This window comes from Choloepus didactylus, chromosome 2, assembly GCF_015220235.1.
Source record: "Choloepus didactylus isolate mChoDid1 chromosome 2, mChoDid1.pri, whole genome shotgun sequence".
Taxonomy (NCBI): domain Eukaryota; kingdom Metazoa; phylum Chordata; class Mammalia; order Pilosa; family Megalonychidae; genus Choloepus; species Choloepus didactylus.
In genome coordinates, this window is record NC_051308.1 from 239,470,853 (window position 1) to 239,493,658 (window position 22,806).

Genomic DNA, 22,806 nt, shown 5'->3' on the forward strand with positions numbered 1-22,806 from the left:
TATTTGCTGAACTCTGTCTCTGCCATGCTGTCAGTTTAAGGATGCTCTTTATTTCCTAAGATTTTTATCATAGATTGATGCTGACTTTTATCAAACTTCTGCAGCTACCAAGACTTTGAGGCTTTTCTCTTTAATATATAATGTGGTGAATGACATTAGTAATTCCTGAAATAAATCCAAGTTGATTATGATATGTTATAATACACTATATTATTTTTAAGTAAACTTTTAATTGACATATACATACAGAAATGTGCAAAGACCATATGTGTTTGGCTTAATAGATTTTCACAAAGTAAACACATCCAAGCAATCGGCACCCAGATCAAGAATTAGAATATTACCAGTACCCCAAAAGCTCCCCCCTCCGAGACCCTTCCCATTACTAGTTCACACACCCAGGGTAACCACTCTCCTGGCATCTAATCCCATATGTTAGTCCCCACCTGCCTTTTTTATGTGTTACAGTATTTGACTTGTCAATATCTAGATTAAAATTTTTGTAAATATGTTCCTGAATATAATTATATTTTAATCAACTCTAGAAAAATTCTCATCATTTATCTTTTTTATAATGGCTTCAAAACAAGTAGAAGAAAAGAATATGTAATAAGGGGAGAAATATCTCTCCAAGTCTCTTTATTTTCTCCTTGCGGTATTCCTCCTAGATAGAAGTACCTCTATCCTCTATATCTCTAAACATCTTTCTTATTTTTTTTATCTCTTTTTCCCTCTGTTGTGCATTCAGGTAATTTCTTCAGCTCTATATTCCAGTTTACTAGACCTCTCTTCAGCCATGTCTAATTCACTGTTTTACACTGTTTTTAATTTTAATTAATTATCATTTTCATTTCTAGAAATGATGCTTTTTCAAATGTGCTTTGTTATTTTTATAGTCTCTTGCACCTTAGTCATGTCTTCAATTCCCTTTTTTATTTATTTAAACATGCATATTTTGTATCCCTTATTTGATAATTACAAACCCAGAAGTCTCTGGGAGAATAATTCTGTTGTTACTCATTCTGCTAACTCTTGCTCATGGTGGCTTGTTTTCTAGTGTATTTTGTGATTTTTGACTGTGAGCTCTTACTTCTTGCTACTTTCTCTATTGAAATTCTCTGAAGACTTGGAAGATAAGTGTTTGTTTCTGCTAGACTGTGTAAAGGCACTACAGACCTGGACCCACTGTATATAATTCTTAGTTGGAGGTTTTTCAGACTATACCAATAGTGTAAATCTAGGTCCTAAACCCACATGATGGTCACAGAGTGGTCATGAAATTTAAAAGCTGACTTGATTTTTAAAAACGTAATGAGAACACAATTATTCCTACTCTATGAGGTGGGTTTTTTCCTACTTGATCTTCTCCCCAAGGGTAAAGACTTTCCTGAATTCTTGTCTTACACTAAGTGATCTCTGATCTGGCTCCTCACCCCCATCCCCACCAAGTGCTCTACACCAGTGTTTTCCAACCTTTTTTCATATGATACACAAAGAAAATGATATTTGTCTCACATTTTGAAATAAAGAGAGGGGCATAATTGAGGGCAAAGGAGATGGGTCCAGCAGCTCCGACTTCCCCAAGAGCTAAAGAAATCTACATCTCAGCCACTCTATTCCCCGTTCATGGCACATGTGCAGCATAGAGAGGCTCTGCTGTAGGCTACATGATCCTCATAAGCTCCTGGAGAATGTGGCTTACCTGTTTGAACCCTTGCAAACTTTTACATTTCACCAATCAATAAAACTTTTTAGAAATTTGTAGCGATTGACACCTGGTTGCCAACTTTGCATTTACAAAATATGGACATTAAATTTTTTTTCTACTATCTATACCATTATTTCACAAAAGATATTTTAACAACAACAAAAAAAAGTACAAAAAATATATCAGAATAATACAAACACCTTCGAATTTAATAAGTGTAGCCCTGATTTGCTAAGGTCTGGCATGGCTCTTCTGGTGGCATCTGAGACTGCTGAACTAGGGACTAAAGTAAATGGAGCTTTCCCTTAGTAGCTCATTGGAAAACTGCCTTCATTTTACCTTTTCTCACAAGAGACACCATCGATATCCATGCTCTGGGAGCGTGAGAGAGACTGAGATTGTGTTTCAAGGCTATTAGAGGGTGAGCTGCTGAGAGAACTGACTCCTTCACTGCTCTGGCTTCGATGGGCTACTCCTAAAAAGAAAATACATGAAAGATTAAATCCCACATGAAATAATGTTAAAGCTAAAGGAACATCAGTAAGAAAACATAATTTTATATGTGGTATCAGAGCTATACCCCAGTACCTAAAACTGATTCCTCATCTCCTTCACTTTCACCAATTCAAATTGTGGTCCCTGAAAACAAAGTAGCTTCCATGACAGTCCACAGAAATCATCAAAATGTACCAAAAATAAGACATATTAATGAATGAATAGAGAGACAGAAGGTCAGATATGTGATAAAGCAAGTGCAGTAAAATGTCAATGGTAGAATCTAGATGGTGGGTATACGAGTGCACACTGCAAAATTCTTTCACCTTTGCTATATACTTGAAATTTCCATAAAATGTTGAGAAAATGCAAAGTGATTCAATTAAGCAATGTCCTTCTATATAGATGAATCCACTTATTGATTGGATATCTTCTCTGTGATAGTCAGAATTTGGAGAAAATAAAAAAACATGATACTGTTCTTGCCCTCACAGAGTCTACAGTGTAGTGAACTATAATCATCATTATTGGAACAATTTTTTAATAGCAATTTTCTCATTAATATCTTTAAAATCAAGGTTTTTTGTAGAATTTAAAAATTTACTTTAACTCTGTAAATACCTTACTACCAAAAATGAGAATGTTTTACCCAGGCATTTGCAAGTACTTTAAGAAACACTGCAAGGGCCCTCCTGGGCTCTGCCCTGTACGTCCTGTTGCTTGCAGGAGTGTCTTCCAAAGCAAACAAGAAAGTGCACATGCCTGTCACCACCCTCAACATGGCTGCAAGTGTCTACTCTCCTCCTACCAGCATGGGACACCCTCACAGTACCTCCAGCTGGTGAGTGACCACAGGCTGCCACCTCTCAGCTTCACCCAAGGAACCTGGGAACAATCAGGTGCCCCAAAGCAAATATGTTGAGCTGCTGGCCATCATCAAAGGACTGAAGAAAAAGATCAGACCCACCTTCCCGAGAAGCGAAAGTGCAATGGAGAGACTACAACGAGGCATCACGCACATAAGAGGGCTGGCTCAAATGGAACAGAAAGCCAGATCCTTGCTGCCTTGTTACTTTGAAGGACTGCCAACTTTTTACAAGATGAGAAGTTACAGTTCATCTCCCTTGTTTAGAATGAAATGATTGTTTTCAAAATGGTGACAGTTTTCCCCCTCCCCGTTCTCCCATGGCTCACTAGGCTCTGCCTTCAGTCTCTAAGATGGAGCAAAGATTTTAGAGTTGTGATTAGGACTGCGTTTTAAGTAGTTAGTAAGTATCCAGGGTTTTTTGTTTTACAGCACCAATTAAAAAAATAATACACAGAAAAGTCTGCCTCTGAGACACCAATATCTCACTTTAATTTCTTCTGAATACATTTATGTCACCCAAATTGTTCTTTGTTCCCTTTCATCAGCTAATACAACTCTAAGGCTTCTGTTTTTCTAAGCAGTTTTATTAAGATATATTCACATATCATACAATCTATCCAAAGTGTACAATCACAGTATCATCACACAGTTTGTGCATTTATCACCACAATCAATTTGAAAACATTTTCATTACCCCCCCAAAAAAATCTCATAACCCTATCCCCCACTATTATTGATACTTTGCATTGGTGTGGTATATTTATTACTGCTGAACAAAGAATACTAAAATATTACTGTTAACTATAGTGCATAGTTTGCAACAGGTACAATTTTTCCCACATACCGTTCTATTAATAACTCCTAGTGCAGTGACGTACATTTGTTCTAGTTCATGAAAGGTCATTTTTATATTTCTGCTATTAATTACTGCCATTGTCCGCCAGAGGATTCACTATTATTCAGTTCCCTGTTTTATCCTCGAGCTTTCCTTCTAGTGACATCCTCAACTCTAAACCTCCCCTTTCAACTACAATCAAACACATAAACCAGTGCTGTTAATTACACTCACCACACTGTGCTACCATCACTTCTATCTGTTTCTAAACATTTACATTCAACACAGTTAAAAATTCTGCACACATTAAGCATCTGCTCCCCATTCTCTACCGTCACTCTATTTCCTGGTAACCTATATTCTAGAATTTGATTCTAGAGTTTACTTATTATAATTAGCTCATATTAGTGAGATCATACAATATTTGTCCTTTTGCTTCTGACTTATTTCACTCAACATAATGTTCTCAAGGTTCATCCATGTTTCAGGACTTCCTTCCTTCTTACTGCTGAATAACGTTCCACTGTGTGTCTAAACTACATTTTGTTTATCCATTTGTTGGTTGCTGGATATTTGGGTTGGTTCCATCTTCTGGCCATTGTGAATAGTGCCACTATGTACATCGGTATGCAAATGTCTGTTTGCTTCCCTACTTTCAGTTCTTCTGAGTATATACCTGGTAACAGGATTGCTGAATCATATGGCAGTTCTATACTGACCATGCTGAGGAAACGCCAGACTGCCTTCCAAAGCAGCTGTCCCATTCTACATTCACCCTAGCAGTGAAGAAGTGTTCCAAATTCTCCACATCCTCTTCAACACTTGTAGCTTTCTATTTTTTTGATAATGGTCATCCTAGTAGGTGGGAAATGGTATCTCGTGGTTTTGATTTGCATTTCCCTGATAGCTAGTGAAGTTCAGCATCTTTTCATGTACGTTTTAGCCATTTGTATTTCGTCTTTAGAAAATGTTTATTCAAGTCTTTCACCCATTTTTTAATTGAGTTGTCTTTTTATTATTGAGTTGTAGGACTTCTTTATATATTCTGATATTTAAACCCTTACCAGATACATGGTTTCCAAATATTTTCTCCCATGAACAGGTTGCTTTTTCACCTTTTTGACAAAGTTCTTTGATGCACAAAGGTTTTCAATTTTGAGGAGGTCCTATTTATCTTTTTTTTTTTTTTCATTATTTGTGCTTTGGGTGTAAAGTCTAAGAAACCTCTGCTTTCCACAAGATCTTGAAGATGCTTCCCTACATTTTGTTTTAGGAGTTTTATGGTTCTCTCTCTTAGAGTTAGGTCTTTGATCCAATTTGAGTTAATTTTTGCATAAGGTATGAGACAGGGGTCCTCTTTCATTCTTTTGGATATGGGTATCTAGTTCTCTCAGCACCATTTGCTGAAAAGACTACTCTGTCCTAGTTGAGTGGACTTGGCAGCCTTATTGAAAATCAATTGACCATAAATGCATGGGTCTATTTCTGAACTCTCAATTTGGTTCCATTGATTAATATGTCTATCTTTGTGCCAGTACCATGCTGTTCTGCCCACTGTAGCTTTTTAATATGCTTTAAAGTCAGGAAGTTTGAGTCTTCCAACGTCCTTCTTTTTCAGGATGTTTTTGGTTATTCGGAGCCCCTTGCCCTTCCAAAAAAATTTGATAATTGACTTTTCCATTTTTTCAAAGAAGGACATCAGAATTTTGAATAGGATTGTGTTGATTCTGTAAATCAATTTGGGTAGAGTTGACTTCTTAACGATATTTAGTCTTCCAATCCATAAACACAGAATGTCCTTCCATTTATTTAGGTCTTCTTTGACTTCTTTTAGCAATGTTTTGTGGTTTTCTGAATACAGGTCCTTTACATCCTTGGCTAAATTTATTCCTAGATATTTGATTCTTTTAGTTGCTATTGTAAATGGAATTTTTGTTTTGATTTCCTCCTGAAAGTGCTCATTACTAGCATACAGAAACACTACAGACTTTTACATATTGATCTCGTATCCCATCCACTTCGCTGCACTCACTTATTAGCTCTAGTAGCTTTGTCATAGATTTTTCAGGACTTCCTAAGGATTCTATTTTTAATAAATATTGACAGAACACTTCACCTACTAGCTAGTTCCAGTTTGTCACATGGTGTAAATTATGCTTAATATAACTTCTGTTTTGCTTAGGCATTTGCATGACTATTAGTGCTTTGAAGCCAATTAAAAAGTGCAAAATTATAAATTTAAATGAAAGAGTAACCTCTCAAACCTAACAGGGACCCTGAAAATTTTCATACCAAGACTGTACGTAGATTTCTGTTCTATGCTTCCTATAAATCGACCAAAACATCTGGAAAAAAATGACCAAAACTGTGTGCATCTTTGGATGTATTTATTACTTGATGTAATAAAGCTTATTTTCACTAACAAAAACATATATATACTGTACCTATGTTACAGAAAGGAAAACGAGATGTGGCTTAAAACTATGTGTGCAATATAAAAATACAGTATCAGGGTATAATAGATAGTATAATATGCCTTATTTATAATATTATAAGACATCAAAGATAGTTATATAAAAACTTTGAATAGTTTTTCCTGTACCTTCCATGTGAACTTCACATTCTGAGTGAAGTGGGGCAATTTCTCCCCAAAACTGATTATTTATACTAGGGTTCCCCAATCTTTTAACACCACATGATCCCACTCTTTTTAAAAACTCATGCTCTTCTTGACTTTATTTAGAAGTCAGTATATATCCTGAGTAAAAGCAAATCAAGGCGATAGTACAAAATATCATTTTGTTTTCAAACCACACACGCTCATGTTTGTCTTCACCCTCTCCCACCCCTAACATCTAAATCACTGACAGGAAGCCAAGTTTCAAAGAATAAGGATTTTTTTCTTCCTTCATCTCCATAAAGGCAGATGTTAAAGAATTAAAACCCAGATATAACCTCTGATCCTTTTTTTAGAAGATGAGTAAAATCCCTACATATCAACTTAAAAACAAATCTCCAAAAACTGAGGGCGTGTATAAAAGCATAGGGGGAGGAACCTAAGATGGCAACCTGAGACAGAGAAAAAAACACCTCCGTGGAAAACACTAGATAAAAAACCAGAAAGGACCCAGAACACCACTTCCAAAGTAGTACCAGCTGGACAAGTTCTGCTAAAGCCACAGGGAACGTGCGTTTGGTGAAACCAGGAGTCTGCATTCTGAAACGAGTGAGTGAGTAGGCTGAATCCCTCGGCCATGCTGCACTGGGGGGAAACGGTGCGTTGGACTTTTAGAACAAAAATAAAAGAAGCCCGGGAACAGCTGCAGATAAGACGGGAGCAGTCTGGACTAACGTCTCGGTGTCTGGGGTGGAGGATACCCCTTCCCGCACCCACTGTTGATTGTCTCGGGTCCAGGGAAACAAAGGGGAGACGCACAACTTGCAGCAGTCTCCCCAGTGGTTGGGGCTATTCCTGCCCCGGCCGAACACACAGCGCAGAGCCGAGCTGAGAGGCCCAGACTGACAGCCATCGACCCGGCGGATGGGGCTGCTCCTGCCCGGGGCCGAGCACACAGCGCAGAGCCGAGCTGAGAAAGCCAGCCTCATACCTGTCTCCCCAGTGGGCAGGGCTACTCCTGCCCGGTTGCACACACAGCACAGACCCGAGACAAGAAACCCAGCCTGACAGGGAGTCTTTCCCGCAGCATCGCTCACACAACACAATATCGGCCGTGGACAGTGGCCTTGAATACACCCACAGCTGATTGTCCTGGAGCTGGAAGAGCGGAGCTGTGCGGAAAGGGGGAAGTTAACGCGTCCCATTCAACCATCTTTGAAGCGGGCTGAGAACACCCCTACACAGCCCAGCGGCCCAGGGCTTCCCTGGAGGCCGGCGCTCACTTGTGACGTGGCAGGCCCCCCCCCACCCAACAGAGGTCCTGGAAAAGCACAGCAGGGAAGGGGGAACTGCTCGGAAATCCCAGGGAACCTATGCCAATACCAAGGACTTTTGTGTCAGCGGCAGAGAACAGCCTTAAATCTCCAGGAACACCTGGGGGATCTGATTGTTAAACCTGCCCTTCCTCCCAAACCACTCAGGCACACGCCCTCATTGAGGGCAGACAGCACCGACAACACACCCAAATTAAGTGCACCAACTGGACCCCAAAAGAATCAGATCCCCACATACCACAAAGTTGGGGAGAACTGACTGGAGGGGAATAAGTGACTCACGGATGCCATCTGCTGGTTAGTTAGAGAAAGTGTATGTCACCAAGCTGCAATTCTAACAAATTAAAGACTCACAGATGCCATCTGCTGGTTAGTAAGAGAAAGTGTACGCCACCGAACTGTGTCTCTGAAAAATTAGACCGATATCCTTTTTTTTTTGATACAACTTGAAAGAACCCTATCAAACAAAACAAATGCCAAGAGGCCAAAAACAACAGAAAATCTTAATGCATATGATAAAACCAGACAGTATGGAGAATCCAGCTCCAAACACACAAATCAAGATTTCAGAAGAAACGCTGTACCTTGCAAAATTAATTAAAGAACTACAATCAAAGAATGAAAACATGGCAAAGGATTTAAAGGACATCAAGAGGACCATGGCCCAGGATATAAGTGCCATAAAGAAAACCCTAGAAGAGCATAAAGAAGACATTGCAAGAGTAAATAAAAAAAATAGAAGATCTTATGGAAATAAAAGAAACTGTTGGCCAAATTAAAAAGACTCTGGATATTCACAATACAAGACTAGAGGAAGCTGAACAACATCTCAGTGTCCTAGAAATCCACAGAACAGAAAATGAAAGAACAAAAGAAAGAATGGAGAAAAAAAATTGAAAAAATCGCAATGGATCTCAGGGATACGATAGATAAAATAAAACTTCCAAATTTAAAACTCATTGGTGTCCCAGAAGGGGAAGAGAAGGGTAAAGGTCTAGAAAGAGTATTCAAAGAAATTGTTGGGGAAAACTTCCCAAACCTTCTACACAATATAAACACACAAAGCATAAATGCCCAGCAAACTCCAAATAGAATAAATCCAAATAAACCCACCCCAAGACATATTCTGATCAGACTCTCAAATACGGAAGAGAAGGAGCAAGTTCTGAAAGCAGCCAAGAGAAAAGCAATTCACCACATACAAAGAAAACAATATAAGACTAAGTAGTGACTACTCAGTGGCCACTATGGAGGTGAGAAGGCAGTGGCATGACATATTTAAAATTCTGAGAAAGAAAAATTTCCAGCCAAGAATACTTTATCCAGCAAAACTCTCCTTCAAATTTGAGGGAGAGCTTAAATTTTTCACAGACAAACAAATGCTGAGAGACTTTGCCAATAAAAGACCTGCCCTACTTCAGATTCTAAAGGAAGCCCTACCAACAGAGAGACAAAGAAAGGAGAAAGAGATATAGAGAATTTTAACAGACATATATAGTACCTTACATCCCAAATCACCAGGACACTCATTTTTCTCTAGTGATCACGGATCTTTCTCCAGAAGGGACCATAAACTGGGACATAAAACAAGCCTCAAGAAATTTAAAAAAAAAAAAAAAAAAATCTGAATATACTCAAAGAACATTCTCTAAACACAATGGAATACAAATAGAAGTCAATAATTTTTGAACTATAACTCCACTATTTACTTCCTACATGATAAAAAATACACAAACTCTAAGGACAAATCAGTGGTTTTGAACTCAGTGTAAAATATGTAATTTTAGACAACTATATAAAGGTGGGGGAATGAAGGAGTATAGGAACATAGTTTATGTGCCCTATTGAAGTGAAGGTGGTATCAAAGAAAAACAAGATTGATAGGATTTAAGAGGTTAATTTTAAGCCCCACAGTAAACACAAAGAAATTATCAGATAATATAACCATAGAGATGAAAAGTAGAGTTTGGGATAAGAGAAATGGGGGAAGGGGCAATGGAGAGTTAAGAAAGGAGTGCAGGGTTGCTATTTGAGGTGAAGGGAAATTTCTAGTAATGGATGGTGGGAAAGAGCATAACATCATTCTAAATGTGATTAATCCCACTAATGGAAGGCTAGGGAGGGGGTGGAATGGGAAGATTTAGGCTGTATATATGTTTCCACAATTGAAAAAAGAAAAAAAAAAAAAGTCTAACTAGACGACAATTGAATGCTAAGGATGAACTTGGATGGGATTGGAGGGTGGAGGACAGGTGGCTCGAAGGGACACAGTTGAGACATAAGGAAAAGGAAATATAGAATGTAAGCATTGTATCATTGTTGAATCTCTTGTACTTCTTAGCTGTGCTTAATGGAATTACATAAAAGAGTGTTCTTATTCATGGGAAGTACATACGTGAATTATAGTGTATGTTCAAGGATGTGTGCAGCTAACTCATATGTTCAGAAGACAGAGAAATATATGATGGATGATAGATAGATAGAGAGGGAAAGAAATAGCGATGTGACAGCATGTTAAAATTGGTGGATTGAGCTATCGGGGGTGGGGGGTCAGGGTATGATGGAATTCTGTGTATGGGGCTAGTACTGTTTTTGCAACTATTCATGTAACTTTGAATTTATTTCAAAATTAAAAAAAAAAAAGCATAGGGAAACCATGTCTGCCTAAAACATATGAATAACAAATTTTCAAGATGGCAGTTTTCCAAACTTCTATACCTGATAAGAGCTTGTTATGGTTAAATTATGCATTCCATGTGGGGAGTCCAGAGCTCTAAAAGAAATAAGGGTTTTAATTCTGTAAGATTTTCATCTTAGTACTGTAGTATTATTTCCTGAATGATATTTTCTTTCAGGTATAAACTAGACCAAATACTTATTTTTAAGCTATAATGCTGGAGCTGTTGCAATATTACACACACACACACACACACATGGGCCTGCTAAATCCTAATACAAAAAGAAGCACGGAATTGCTCTAAGGGACCTTAAAGCCTCAGTAAAAAAGCTATATTTAAATGGGGGGGAGGGGTGACTTTAAAGATCTTATCCAACCCACTTCTTCAACAGATAAAGAATAATGACATCTAAAGTTGTATGTAATGGTGCCTAAGAGTCTCCCCCTGAGTACCTCTTTGTTGCTCAGATGTGGCCCTCTCTCTCTAACTGAGCCATCTCGACAGGTGAACTTGCTGCCCTCCCCCCTACGTGGGACCCGACTCCCAGGGGTGTAAATCTCCCTGGCAACACAGAGTATGACTCCCGGGGATGAATGTGGACCCGGCATCTTGGGACTGAGAGTGTCTTCTTGACCAAAAGGGGGATGCAAAATGAGACGAAATAGTTTCAGTGGCTGAGAGATTCCAAATGGAGTCGAGAGGTCACTCTGGTGGACATTCTCATGCACTATATAGATAACACCTCTTAGGCTTTAATGTATTGGAATAGCTAGAAGTAAATACCTGAAACTACCAAACTCTAACCCAGCAGTCTGGACTCCTGAAGACAATTATATAATAATGTAGATTACAAGGGGTGACAGTGTGATTGTGAAGACCTTGTGGATCACACCCCCTTTATCTAGTGTATGGATGAGTGGAGGAATGGGGATAAAAACTAAAGGACAAATGGGGTGGGATGGGGGGATGATTTGGGTGTTTTTTTTCACTTTTATTTTTTATTCTTGTTCTGGTTCTTTCTGATGTAAGGAAAATGTTCAGAGATAGATTGTGGTGATGAACGCATAACTATGTTATCATACTGTGGATAGTGGATTGTATATCATGGATGATTGTATGGTGTGTGAATGTATTTCAATAAAACTGAATTTAATAAAAAAAAAAAAAAGAATAATGACATCTACAAATTCTAAGAAATTCCCTTGGGACCTTCAGCAAATTAGAAACAGAGCAAATATTAAAACACAGGGCCTTTGGTTCCCAGAATAATGCTGCTACTTCCTCTGTCCGCAAACTGCTGAACAGTTCTTCAATTACAGCTATTTTAAACCAAAACTGTATGTTTTATTCATTCTAAAACCACAAAAACAAGTTTATACATTGTGGTGGCTTGGCATTACAAACCCCAGAAGAACACATACTATTAAATATAGAAGGACAAACCTTCCTTACAGAAGAATTCCAGATAACAGTGAGATATTCCCTCCTTCAGGAGACTGAAGCTTAATTCCCATCCCTTAAGTATCCCAAAGAATTGAGTAGAAAGGGCGAAACAGTAACTTTCAGTGGGAAACCCAGCAAATACCACCCGGACCAAGTGACCAAGGTCACCACATCGGTCATCACCACCAGTGATGTCATGTGGGCGTCACAGACCTGACAGGATACGGTGGGAAGGGTACTTCATCCAGGTGGTTACTCTTCTAAAACCTATTAACTCTAGTCTAATCAGGAGAAAAACATGAGACAAAACCAAATTAAGGGACATTCTACAAAAAAACTGACACGTACTCTTCAAAATCGTCAAGGTCATGAAAAACAAATGATCACAGACGAGAGGAAACTAGGGAAAGTTCTGTTTAGTTTAGTTAATAGTCATATACCTAGGTTAATTTCTTAGTTTTGAAAAATGCACCAGATATTATCATTAGGAAAAACAGTACAGAAGGGTATATGGGAATTCTCTGTACCATCTTGTAACCTTTCTGTAAATCTAAAATTATTCCAAAATACTACACTTGATCTTAGCCAAAAGGCTGAGAAGCGATTAAAATTATTACAAAATGAAGTTTATATAATAATAATTTAAAAGAAAAGACTAGGACTGGAACCCTGAGTCCATAATTTCTAATTATGTAACCTTAAGGCAAGTCACTTCTACTTAAAATTTTCACCTGGCAACTAGTAACATTGGTATCTGTGCAGCCAATCTCACAGGGCCACTGAGAAGACCCAGTGAAATCATAAAATAGAAAGTGTTTATAAACTGTACAGTCACACCTGTATCAGCAGATGAGAAATGAATGAGGAATAACAGCAAATCCCCGAGGTTAGAGAATAGACGAGCCTTTGTTAAGTCAACGCGTGCTCTGGTCTACTCTGCAGCATACCTCAGTACTAGATAAGAGGGAAGGGGAAACTTATTTCACCAGTCTTCAGTGGCTTTTTCCCCCCAATCTATCAGTTCAAATAATCTCGTAAAATATAATCCCTACTTATTCACCGATGCTTCTGTATTTACAAAACTTTTTGAAAAATCCACACTGAACAAATGAATGTAAATTATATTAGTCTACCCAACTCTTGTAGTCTAAAAAGGATAGATGCATATAACTAGATTTTGAGTTCCCTAAAAACTGGTATCATGCCATATTCACTCTTTATCTAGAGCCACTCCCCTGCAATAACTAGCAGAGTACCTTTCACAGTAGGTATCTTTAATAGATATTTAAGTATACAGTGGGGCTTTTGGAATGCTTCCTAAATTTATGATTGCAGCATCAAATGGAAAGGACGCTATTAGTAAACTCTCTAACTTGGTAAGTCACTTATGTTTCACATATGATGGAACTGAAGTAGGAAAATCTCCATCCCTTTCCAGTTTTTTTTAAAGTTAGAGGTGATTTATTCAGCTAAAAAAAAAAAGTCAAAATACTATCACAAGAGGAAGACAGGCAGAGAAGAGTTGCTTAGTAAAGGAAAGAGGGGACTGATAAGGCAACAGGGAAAAGGTGTGGCTCAAATGAGTCCACTTCAAGAGACTAATCCTGCCAAACCCGCCGACATCCTTTGGCTGGAGGCCAGCTGGGACTCAGCATCAAGGGTCTTAGTCTGAGCGTTCAATTCCAGGCATCAAAAGTGACAAAACCTTCTGCACCCAAAGATGTCAAAACCTTCATTTTCTCTTAGACTCACTCCATTAGATTCCAATTGGGAGACTGGAGAGATATGGAGAGAAAAGTCTCAGCAAATTCTCAAATCAACCGAATTACTCCCTGGATTCCTACTCTGAGTTCAACAAATAGAAGAGAAATACGAGTTAGCTAATTCAGAGTTTCCAATGTAGCTAGGGAAACAAGACAAACACAATCGAAATTGTGAATGGTTTATGTGGCACTGTCTCTACGGGTTATAGGTCTTCTTGGGCAAATCTGAGGGCTGGGAAAAGAAGACGGGACATGGAGTTACATGAAGAGAGTGGATACGACTAACAATCATGGGATATGGAAGTAATAACCGTTTTGGCAGAATTTTCACTAAGATAATCCCAGCGCTAAAATTCTTGGGAAAAAAACAAAACAACAAAAAAACCACAGCCTTGAGCCTGAGGAAGTGACTGTGGCTCTACTGTGTCAGGTACACCACACCAGCATCTCTAATGCTTCACAATTCTGTCTCCTTACACTGAACGGGATGCACTAGAGACCCCTAACTGGGACTTGTCTGTCTTTGCATCACTAGCTCCTAAGGCAGAGCCCGTCTGTGGGGCTCCCTGACACAGACAGGACTCAAGGAGTCAAAATCACAGTAGTTTTTGACAAGCTGCTAGCTCCTTCCTTTAGCACATTAATAAAGCACATAAATTGCTATATCACAATCCTTCAATATTTTGATATTTCAAAATATATTCAATATAACTGATTATATAATCAATATAGCTGATTACCTTTGTAATTCTGTGTATTTTATTACATGCATTTAAAGCTCTTTTCAGGGATGTCAACTAAAGGCATCCCTGGAACCACGGTGGTTAGGAACTGACATAAAGGGTAGAAAAAGCAACTGGAAGACCGTTCCATTAGACCTAATAATTCTGTCAAGATGAAATTGATTGATAAAGGATCAGTGGTGGGAAGGGCCACATCTGTGGAGAGGTCCAGAGGACCAGGAAGGATAAAGCTTTAGTTGGTTAGATGGAAAATGTTTAATGGGTAAACATCAGAGGGAACAGAGGGAAGATAAGCAAGCACAATTTCAAAACAAGCCTGTAAAATAAAATCAGCCAAGGGGATTAAGAAGTTATAAAGGAAAAAGGAAAAAGTTCTAAAGAAATATGTTTCTGATCATAAAATGATCCAAAGGAAAAAGGTGGGTGAAGAAACGAAGAAAACCAGTCTGTTCTCCTGGGAATCTAATAAGCACAAATTTTTAAAAGGAAGTAAAAGAACCTTTTCTCCCCAACTAGACAGAAGCTCTTAGAAGAAAGAAACTAAGCCTTACTCATCCTGGCATCCCCATGACCTAGCGTCATGCTTGGCCTGCAATAAACTCTAAGTAAATGCGGGATGAACTTAAATGCAAAAGCAACATAATCAAGGATGACTGTGAAAATGTGGCAATGATCTTCAAGAAAAGTTTTGTCCATTCATAAGTTAAAAACAGGCTAAAGTAATGCTCTGTAACAATGTATCCTTTATACCTTTTTTGGATGTCTGAGATATTCTAAAAGAAAATGAATAGGCTTAGAAATTTCTAAAATTCTGTTCAGAGCACCAGGAAAAGCAGAGAGACTGGCCTGCTGGTTGTGGCAATAGGAGTGAGGTTAGCAAAGGAAGGCACACTTGAAATAGAGCACAATTACTATTTCGCTTCTAACACTTCCAACAGAGTATTTCATTCATTGCATCATTTTACCCTGGGCATTTACAAAGCACCTACCAGGTGCTACACATGAGTGATGTACTGGACAACACTGAGGCAGTCCCTCCCTAACCTTATATTCAGGTGGGGGCTGCAAGGGGCAGAGATGATGAACAAGGTAGCAAACAAAGTTTCATATAGTAAAAATACTAGGAAAAAAAGTAAACAGGATTTTTGGGGATCTCTGTGAAGGAGGGCAAGCTGCAGTGATCTCCCCAAAGTCCTAGAGAATAGGAGAGATATTAGGAGACTGGAGATGAGAAATGTAGATCCGATTTTCAGCAAGAGAAAGAAGGTACCTGAAAATTACAGACCTCTCAGCTTAATACTGATTCTGAACAAGTGCCATTAAAAACATGAATCCGAGAAACTTAGGAAAGTTACGCGTGACCACCAGAAGCTGACCTGGACTAAGTACGACTTGGGCTGGCTAATTAGAACTTACTTTACTTTTAGGATATATTACCAGCCCGCGAGACTGGGACATGAGATGGGTATGCATATCAGAATCTCAGCAAAGCAACTTAAAGAATCTCTTGTAACATCTTTTAGACAAGATAATAAATGTGGACTAGATGAAAGCATATGAATTGAAAGAACATTCTAGGACCTGAGTCAGTGCGATCCAGATGAGGACAACCTGGCTAAACTCCACCGACCTGTTTTGTTTGGCCAACAAAACTACTTTTAAAAATTGAATTAGAATGTTTATGGATTGAATTTTGCACTCTCCAGCTTATTATTTGTTTTAGTACTCCTTAAACCCCACTCCCTATTCCCTGGGGATATTTGCACCTGTAACCTTGATCTAGAGAATGTCACTTGCAGTGTGCTTTGGTCCTGTGCTTTGAGATTTGCCTGTGGCCCTGCCTACAGTCAACAACTGTCACAACAATTTGAATGAGGATGTTGATTTTAGGCTGATCAAATTCGTGCATAATAGGAAACTAGCAGAAATAATCTACTAGATAAGAAAATCAGAATTCAAGATATCAAGGGGCTGGAAGAATGGCAAATCTAACAAAGTTAATATTTATTGAACGATTAGGATATGTAAATCAACAGGACTCCATAGCCCATGGACTACCCCTACTACACTACGTAACCTCTTGATAAAGTGTATAATATGGATTAATGCAGAAGTTTGCAAATGAGCCCCCAAATCAAATCTTACAAGAATTCAATGGAAACTCAGCAAAAGCACATTAAAAAGTCATAACGTGTTACAAAAGCATAAAGTTGCAAGTTGCAGAAATCTGCATAGCCTAATGCCATTGCCACGAAGTTTCAAAACACATGAAACAAGTGCTGTGCACGGACACAGGCTATAAAAGTGTATGGACCTGCAAGGACAGGACAAATGCCAAGGACAGACGCTGCAGAGTAGGGAGGAGAGGGGATGCAATCAGGAAAGACACACACATTACTGTTATTTGCAATTGTTTTTTAAGCCTGGAGGTGGAAAACACAAGTTCATTTTATTACACCCACTCTTTCCCCACATGTTGGAAATATTTCTTAAATAAAACTAAAATTTTGGCCCACCAACTCCATTTCTAGGGACAAGTGCTAAAATATCCTTATAGAAAGATGTATAGGAAAAACCTGAATGTCCAGTAATAGGGCAGGATTTCTTTTTAAAATATTTAAATGATTATTGTGTTAAATGCTGATCCTTATAATTAAATATAAAAGAACTCAACGTATAAATACATGCATATCATATTACATATGTGTGTGTGTGTGTGCCAAAAACAGGAGGCAGAAAAGACCACCAGAATCACAGATCTCAGGGTGAGAAGGTACCTTTAAAGGTCACCTAGACATTCTCCCTTCCAGGGCCTAATCTGCATCTCCAAAACCCCTAATATCCTAGAGACCTCTTGGAATAACTGTCCAACTAACAAATGATTCCCTTCCTTTTTCCCAGCTCCCCTCCCATGCACATGCAACGGTTAAAACAAGAGTGGCGTCTGTGCATAATGCAATCCTGACCCCTGGCTCAGTTCACCTGTCTAGTACAGGCATCTGCCCAAGCTGGGAAAGCAGTCCCTTCCACAGAAATGTGGCTTCAGAGCCAGTCTCTTTTGGTTGGTTGGACTAACATGGCCACGAAGGAGTGAGCAGAGGCCAACCTGACGGACAAGAGAAGGACAAGATGCCAGTCTGCAGAGGTGCGGAGGAATGAAGCAGGCAGCAATGAAAGAAGTAAGGATGACAACTGGGAGGAGCAACTTGAGGGGCTGCCTACAGTTTCCCAATACCTGCTTTAAGAACTTGCAACCAGAAGAAACTTAACTAAGAAAGCTGTCAAATCACTTCTAGGTGAAGATCTCCTTACCAAGGGTGGCAGATCACCCAGAATTTGTTTGTCTCTGTTTAGAGGGTGATTTTTGATCCTGAAGCAAAAGTCTCTATAAATCTTTTGCCCACTGGCCCAACATCTACCTGCTAGACCCACAGAAAAAAAGCACCTTCCTCATGGTAACTTCTCACTTTTTTTGAATGGACAGCTATCATATCCTCTTGAAATTTCTTTTCTTTAAGCCACACATGCCTATATTGTTTTGGCTGTTTTCTCATGCAATTCATATATTAATTCACAGGTATTGGGTCAGGCCTACCATGAGCCTACCATGCCCTACCAGGTACTAGCGACGTGCCATTGAGTCATGGCACAGCCATGAACAATATGGACAGATACTGTCCCCGTGGAGACTGCGCTCTAGTATGGGAGGCGGACAAAAACAAACTGTACAAGTAACATACATGCTATGTCAATTAGTGATAAGAGCGATGAAGAAAAAGTATCTATGTAGGATAGGGGTTGCAATTTACACAGAGTGGCCAAACGAAGCCTTATTGAAAAGGTGGCATTTGAATAAAGAGTCCTGAACAACTAAGCAAATTAGCCATGTAGATTTCTAGGGCATGAGGATTCTAAGCAAAGAAGCAGCAAGTGTAAAGGCCCCAACTTAGAATCATGTCTGGAATGTTCTAGGAACAGCAGGAAAAAGCAGGATGACTGGAGCAGAGGGAGTGGGGAGAAGAACAGCGAGAGAGGAGGTCAGAGATGTAATCGGGCCAGATCACACACAGCCCTGGCCCCGGCGAGGACTCGGCCTTTCATTCGGAGCGAGGTGGGAAACAACGGAGAGTTGTGAACAGAGGATGGACGTGAGCTATCTTTGGAGAAGTTTTGCTTTCTGCTTTTTTTTTTTTTTTTTAATTTTTAAATGTTTATGTATTAATTCGTGAAAGTTTGTTTATCCAACCTACCAAAAGCATGCCTAATAACATCTACCTGCTTGTGATTATGAGTAATACTGATGATGAGAGAATTATAATCAGGACTTCACAACACAGAGGTGCACTGCCAAGAACAAGCCTTTTAGAGAGTTGCCGAAGTCATTCTGTTAGTTTGGGAAGGCAATATAAGGAGACTGCCGTGAAAAATAACGTTGCTCTTCTAGAATGTTATATTTGTACCTATGCTTTAGCAGGACCCCTCTGGCTCTATTTCGAGAAGAGATTGAAGCAAATGACAACAGGCATGAGGATACCAGTTAGGAGGCCACTCCAATATCCAGCAAGAGACAGTGGTGGTGGGACCTGGGTGGTGGCAGCGGAGGTGCTGAGAAGAGGTCAGATTCGTCTTATATTTTGTTGATGGATCTAGAGCAGGGGTCAGCAAACAGCAGCCCATGGACCAAATCCGGCCATGACCTGTTTTTGTAAATTATATTTTATACTCATTATTTTACATATTGTCTACAGTTGATTTATGTTACACTGGCAGAGGTAAATGGTTGTGACACAGACTGTATGTCTGGCCAAGCTGAAAATACTCTACTTTGCCAATCCCTGATCTAGAGTATGAGAAAAAGAGAAGCGATAATGTTGTAGGCTTAAGCAAGCAGAAAACTGAGCTGTCATTTATTGAGATGTGGGGAAATACCAGGAGCTCAATTTTGGACAAGTTAACTGTGAGATGCTAATTAGACCTCAAAGTGGGAACGTCAAGTAGACTGTTCAGTGTTTGAATCTGAGGTGTAAGGAACAGATCTGAGCTGGAGCTGGAGGCATATAAAGAGTCATCAGATTACGAATAGTAATTAGAGCCAGGAAACTGGGTAAGATCAGTTAAGAGAATAAACACAGATGGAAAGAACAATAGATTAAATGTTGAGGCCTGGAGCCCTAACATTCAGAAGCCAGAGAAACAAAAAGGAAATGTACAAAGGACTAAGAAGGTACGGGTAGAGACAAGATGAAAACCAGAAGAGTATGGTTTTTGGAAGCAAAAAGAAGAAAGCATTTCAAGGAGGAGACAGAGAAAGTCCTGCCAAATGGTAATGATGGCGACTCAGAGTAGACCATGGGAGGCCTCAACGAAAGCCTGAATAGAGGACATTCAACAGAAGGTGTGAGGACAGAAGAAGGAAATAGAGAGGACAAGCAACTTACTCCAGAAGTTTCACTGCAAGAGATGTGGAATGGAGGCTGGCAAGGGAAATGAGACCAAGAGAATTCTTTTGCCCGCCCCCCCCCTTTCCACAGTGGAAGAAATAACAGCATGTGTAAATGCAGAAAAAAAAAAAAATCCAGTTGAGATGGAAAATCTGACAAAGAAGCAGAGAACAGGGAGATGCCAGAGCTATGCCTTGAGTAGCTAAGAGGAGATGGGATCTAAGATATGGCCGAAAATAGGGGCAGGGACGGTTGCATAACAAGAACTGGGCACATGTACAGGTTGGTAGACGAATGTGATGATGGGAAGTTCTCTTCTGCTTGCCCCTGTTTTCTCAGTGAAGCAGGAAGCCAGGCCATCAGCTGAGAGTGTGCATGGGGAATGAGGTGCCACAGATTTCAGGCAAAGGGAAGGTATGAACTAGCCATCTAGCTGAGTGGGAGAGGAAACAGAGAAATACGGTATAACTGCCTGCCAGCATTAAGAATTCACTTGATTTCGTGATTATGAATTTTAAACGAGACAGGTAGCATGCTTCTGAATTTTTTTCTAGCTTTGCTCAGCTGCATAAGACAGAGAGAGGGTGGGGAATGGGATTTAACCAGGATCATGGTTTAACCAAGTGAGTAAAACAAAGTGAGAGGAAAAGAGAGGAAAGGGAGAATATGGGATTTGGGTAGAGAAAGGAGGGTAGTGAAGACATGGGGGACAGGGGATGGGGAGGCAGCACAGGTAAAGAAAGTGAAAAGGTGAAAGAATCAATGAAATGCAGACCCCAGTGGGCCTGAAGGATTGCTGGATTTGGGCATTAGAGAGGGTGAAATAGAAAGCTGAAGGTGGTGGGTTAGAAAGTCACTGAGATTGAAATGACCACAGCGGTGAAGAGCTGAAGCTGGGCAGAAGACAAGGTCACCAAAGGAGGTCGGTCAGTGTCCTGGGAGGATCATGCACGTGGATTTTGAAATCATCCTGAATTAAGACAGACACGGTGTTGGAGAGAGAGAGATGGTGACTAGAATGAGGTAGGGAGAGGGGATCAGAGGATGGCTGCAACAAGGAAGGGTGGTGGGGAGTCGAGTCTGGGGACCCGCAATTCAAAGCCAGGTGTTTTTAGGAAATGGAGCAAAGGAGGATACCTACCCCACCTTCCAGCACAGAGGAAGTGCAGGGAAAGAGCTTGGATTTGGTGAGCACGCCAAGCGGAAGGGGTATTCACAGAATAGGATTTGGGTGGTGACTGGCCAGGAGAATTTCAGGATTTGAGGAGGGAGGAGGTAAGGTCAGAAAGTTTTATGTACCGAGCCAGGTAGAGATTGGAGACTGGGGGATAAGGGATGAGGACCTGGGAGAGCTGGTGGCTGAATTATGAAGGGATAAAGGACAAGGCAGGATTGCTCATGATGGTCCCAACAGAGAAACAGTGCTGAGCTGTAGTGTTGAGGAGGCTGCCAGGAACAGTGGAGTTCTGGGTCTTCTGCTTGACCTTTGCTGATGCCATGAGATTTTAAGTTCCCTCCCCAACTCTTTATCTCTCTCTGATAAATTCCAGCCTTTGAGACATGCCCTGATCATGGTAAGCAAGCAACACTACTATCAGCACCATCTCCAAGAAAGACATAGAAACGCAGTTGGAATCCTGAACCCTTCAACCCCACCAGAAGACACACAGGTTCTCCAAAAAGATGTTTGGAGGAGATATTTTGTGCTAAGGCATGGTTTATTGCTAATTGATGTTTCAGCCTGAATCTCTCTCTTATGATTAGCAGAATTATAAACAAGCATTTACATTTACACAGAAAAGAATCTACACTGATACCTAATAATTCAGAGTTACAATAAGAGGAGCTCTGCAAATACTTTTAATTGACAAATAACCCTGCATCAAGAAGACAGACTATTTAGAAGGCTTACTGAGGGAGAGCACATTAAATAACTGCAGAACTAACAAGCATTTGTTAAATTATCAGATGATATGATAATTAATGCAAGTCTTTTAGCACCTTTTTCATAACTAGAGTCTAAAGTACGTAATATTATTATGTTTAAAAGAGAAGTTCACTTAGAAAAAGAAATTTCAAATATACAGTATGAGTCAGTATCATCATTCACCAACAAAGACAGTCCTGCATATCAACTTTGAGCTTATTTACTATGAAGAAATAAACCTTTACCATAGTTAAATGGTTGTCCAGGGAGTGTTATAAAGGATCATATCAGGTGAAGTTTCATTATCCGAAAACTTAGAGAAAAAGTTCTGTGCCAACGTAGAATGAAGACAAAGAAGTCCCTAATAAGAGGCTTGCCGTTTTAACTATTATTTCAAGCTTGCATTTTCCGATTATTTTATTTTAAAATAAAAGCTTCAACCAAACTGATAAAATCAGCAGAACTAAATTCAGTCTTAATCACTTTGCCATCAAAGACAAGACCTGTCCGTGTTTGGACAAAAAGATAAAATTTATGGAAAGGAAAAGAATTTTAACAGATCATTATCAAATGAATGGACAATAACAAAACACACTACAATGATCTTACTCTTTAAACTACTGCTTGCAGCATTTTAAAAAGTTGACGTCTACTTCATTTAACCTTTTATGGAAAAATGACAACTGTTAAGTTTAACAGAAAGCTAGGATCAGAATTATAAACGCATCCGACGTGAGAGGCCGGCTTACCTGATGCACCTATTGGGGAGGTAGCTGGGGTCATGTTGTGGACACTGAGACCAAGACTCTGGGAGGGGCCCGGGGCTGACGCTGCTAGAGGAGGTCCTGGAGGGTTTTCTCTCTGGGGAGAGGTGAGCGGGGTGGCCGGCTGGGAGGTCTGTCCACCAGCAAGTCGTGCAAGGCGCCTCCTTCGGATCTACAACACGCAGGGGGA

General features: G+C 39.7%; 1 protein-coding gene and 1 pseudogene across 4 annotated transcripts in view; both read right to left on the reverse strand.

Annotated features, from left to right (window-relative positions):
* UBE4B (ubiquitination factor E4B) overlaps positions 1 to 22,806 on the reverse strand; it is a 161,511-nt gene that overhangs the window by 71,176 nt on the left and 67,529 nt on the right. For 3 of the 4 annotated variants that reach the window (XM_037828567.1, XM_037828565.1, XM_037828564.1), the window contains exons 2-3: positions 22,602 to 22,788; positions 2,048 to 2,183 (exon numbers count right to left, since the gene is read on the reverse strand). In XM_037828567.1, coding sequence (XP_037684495.1) covers positions 2,048 to 2,183; positions 22,602 to 22,788 — 323 coding nt within the window. Of the gene's footprint in view, positions 1 to 2,047; positions 2,184 to 22,601; positions 22,789 to 22,806 lie in introns of those variants that run through there. The other variant, XM_037828566.1, reaches the window with a different exon arrangement.
* LOC119528403 lies at positions 12,440 to 12,583 on the reverse strand (annotated as a pseudogene).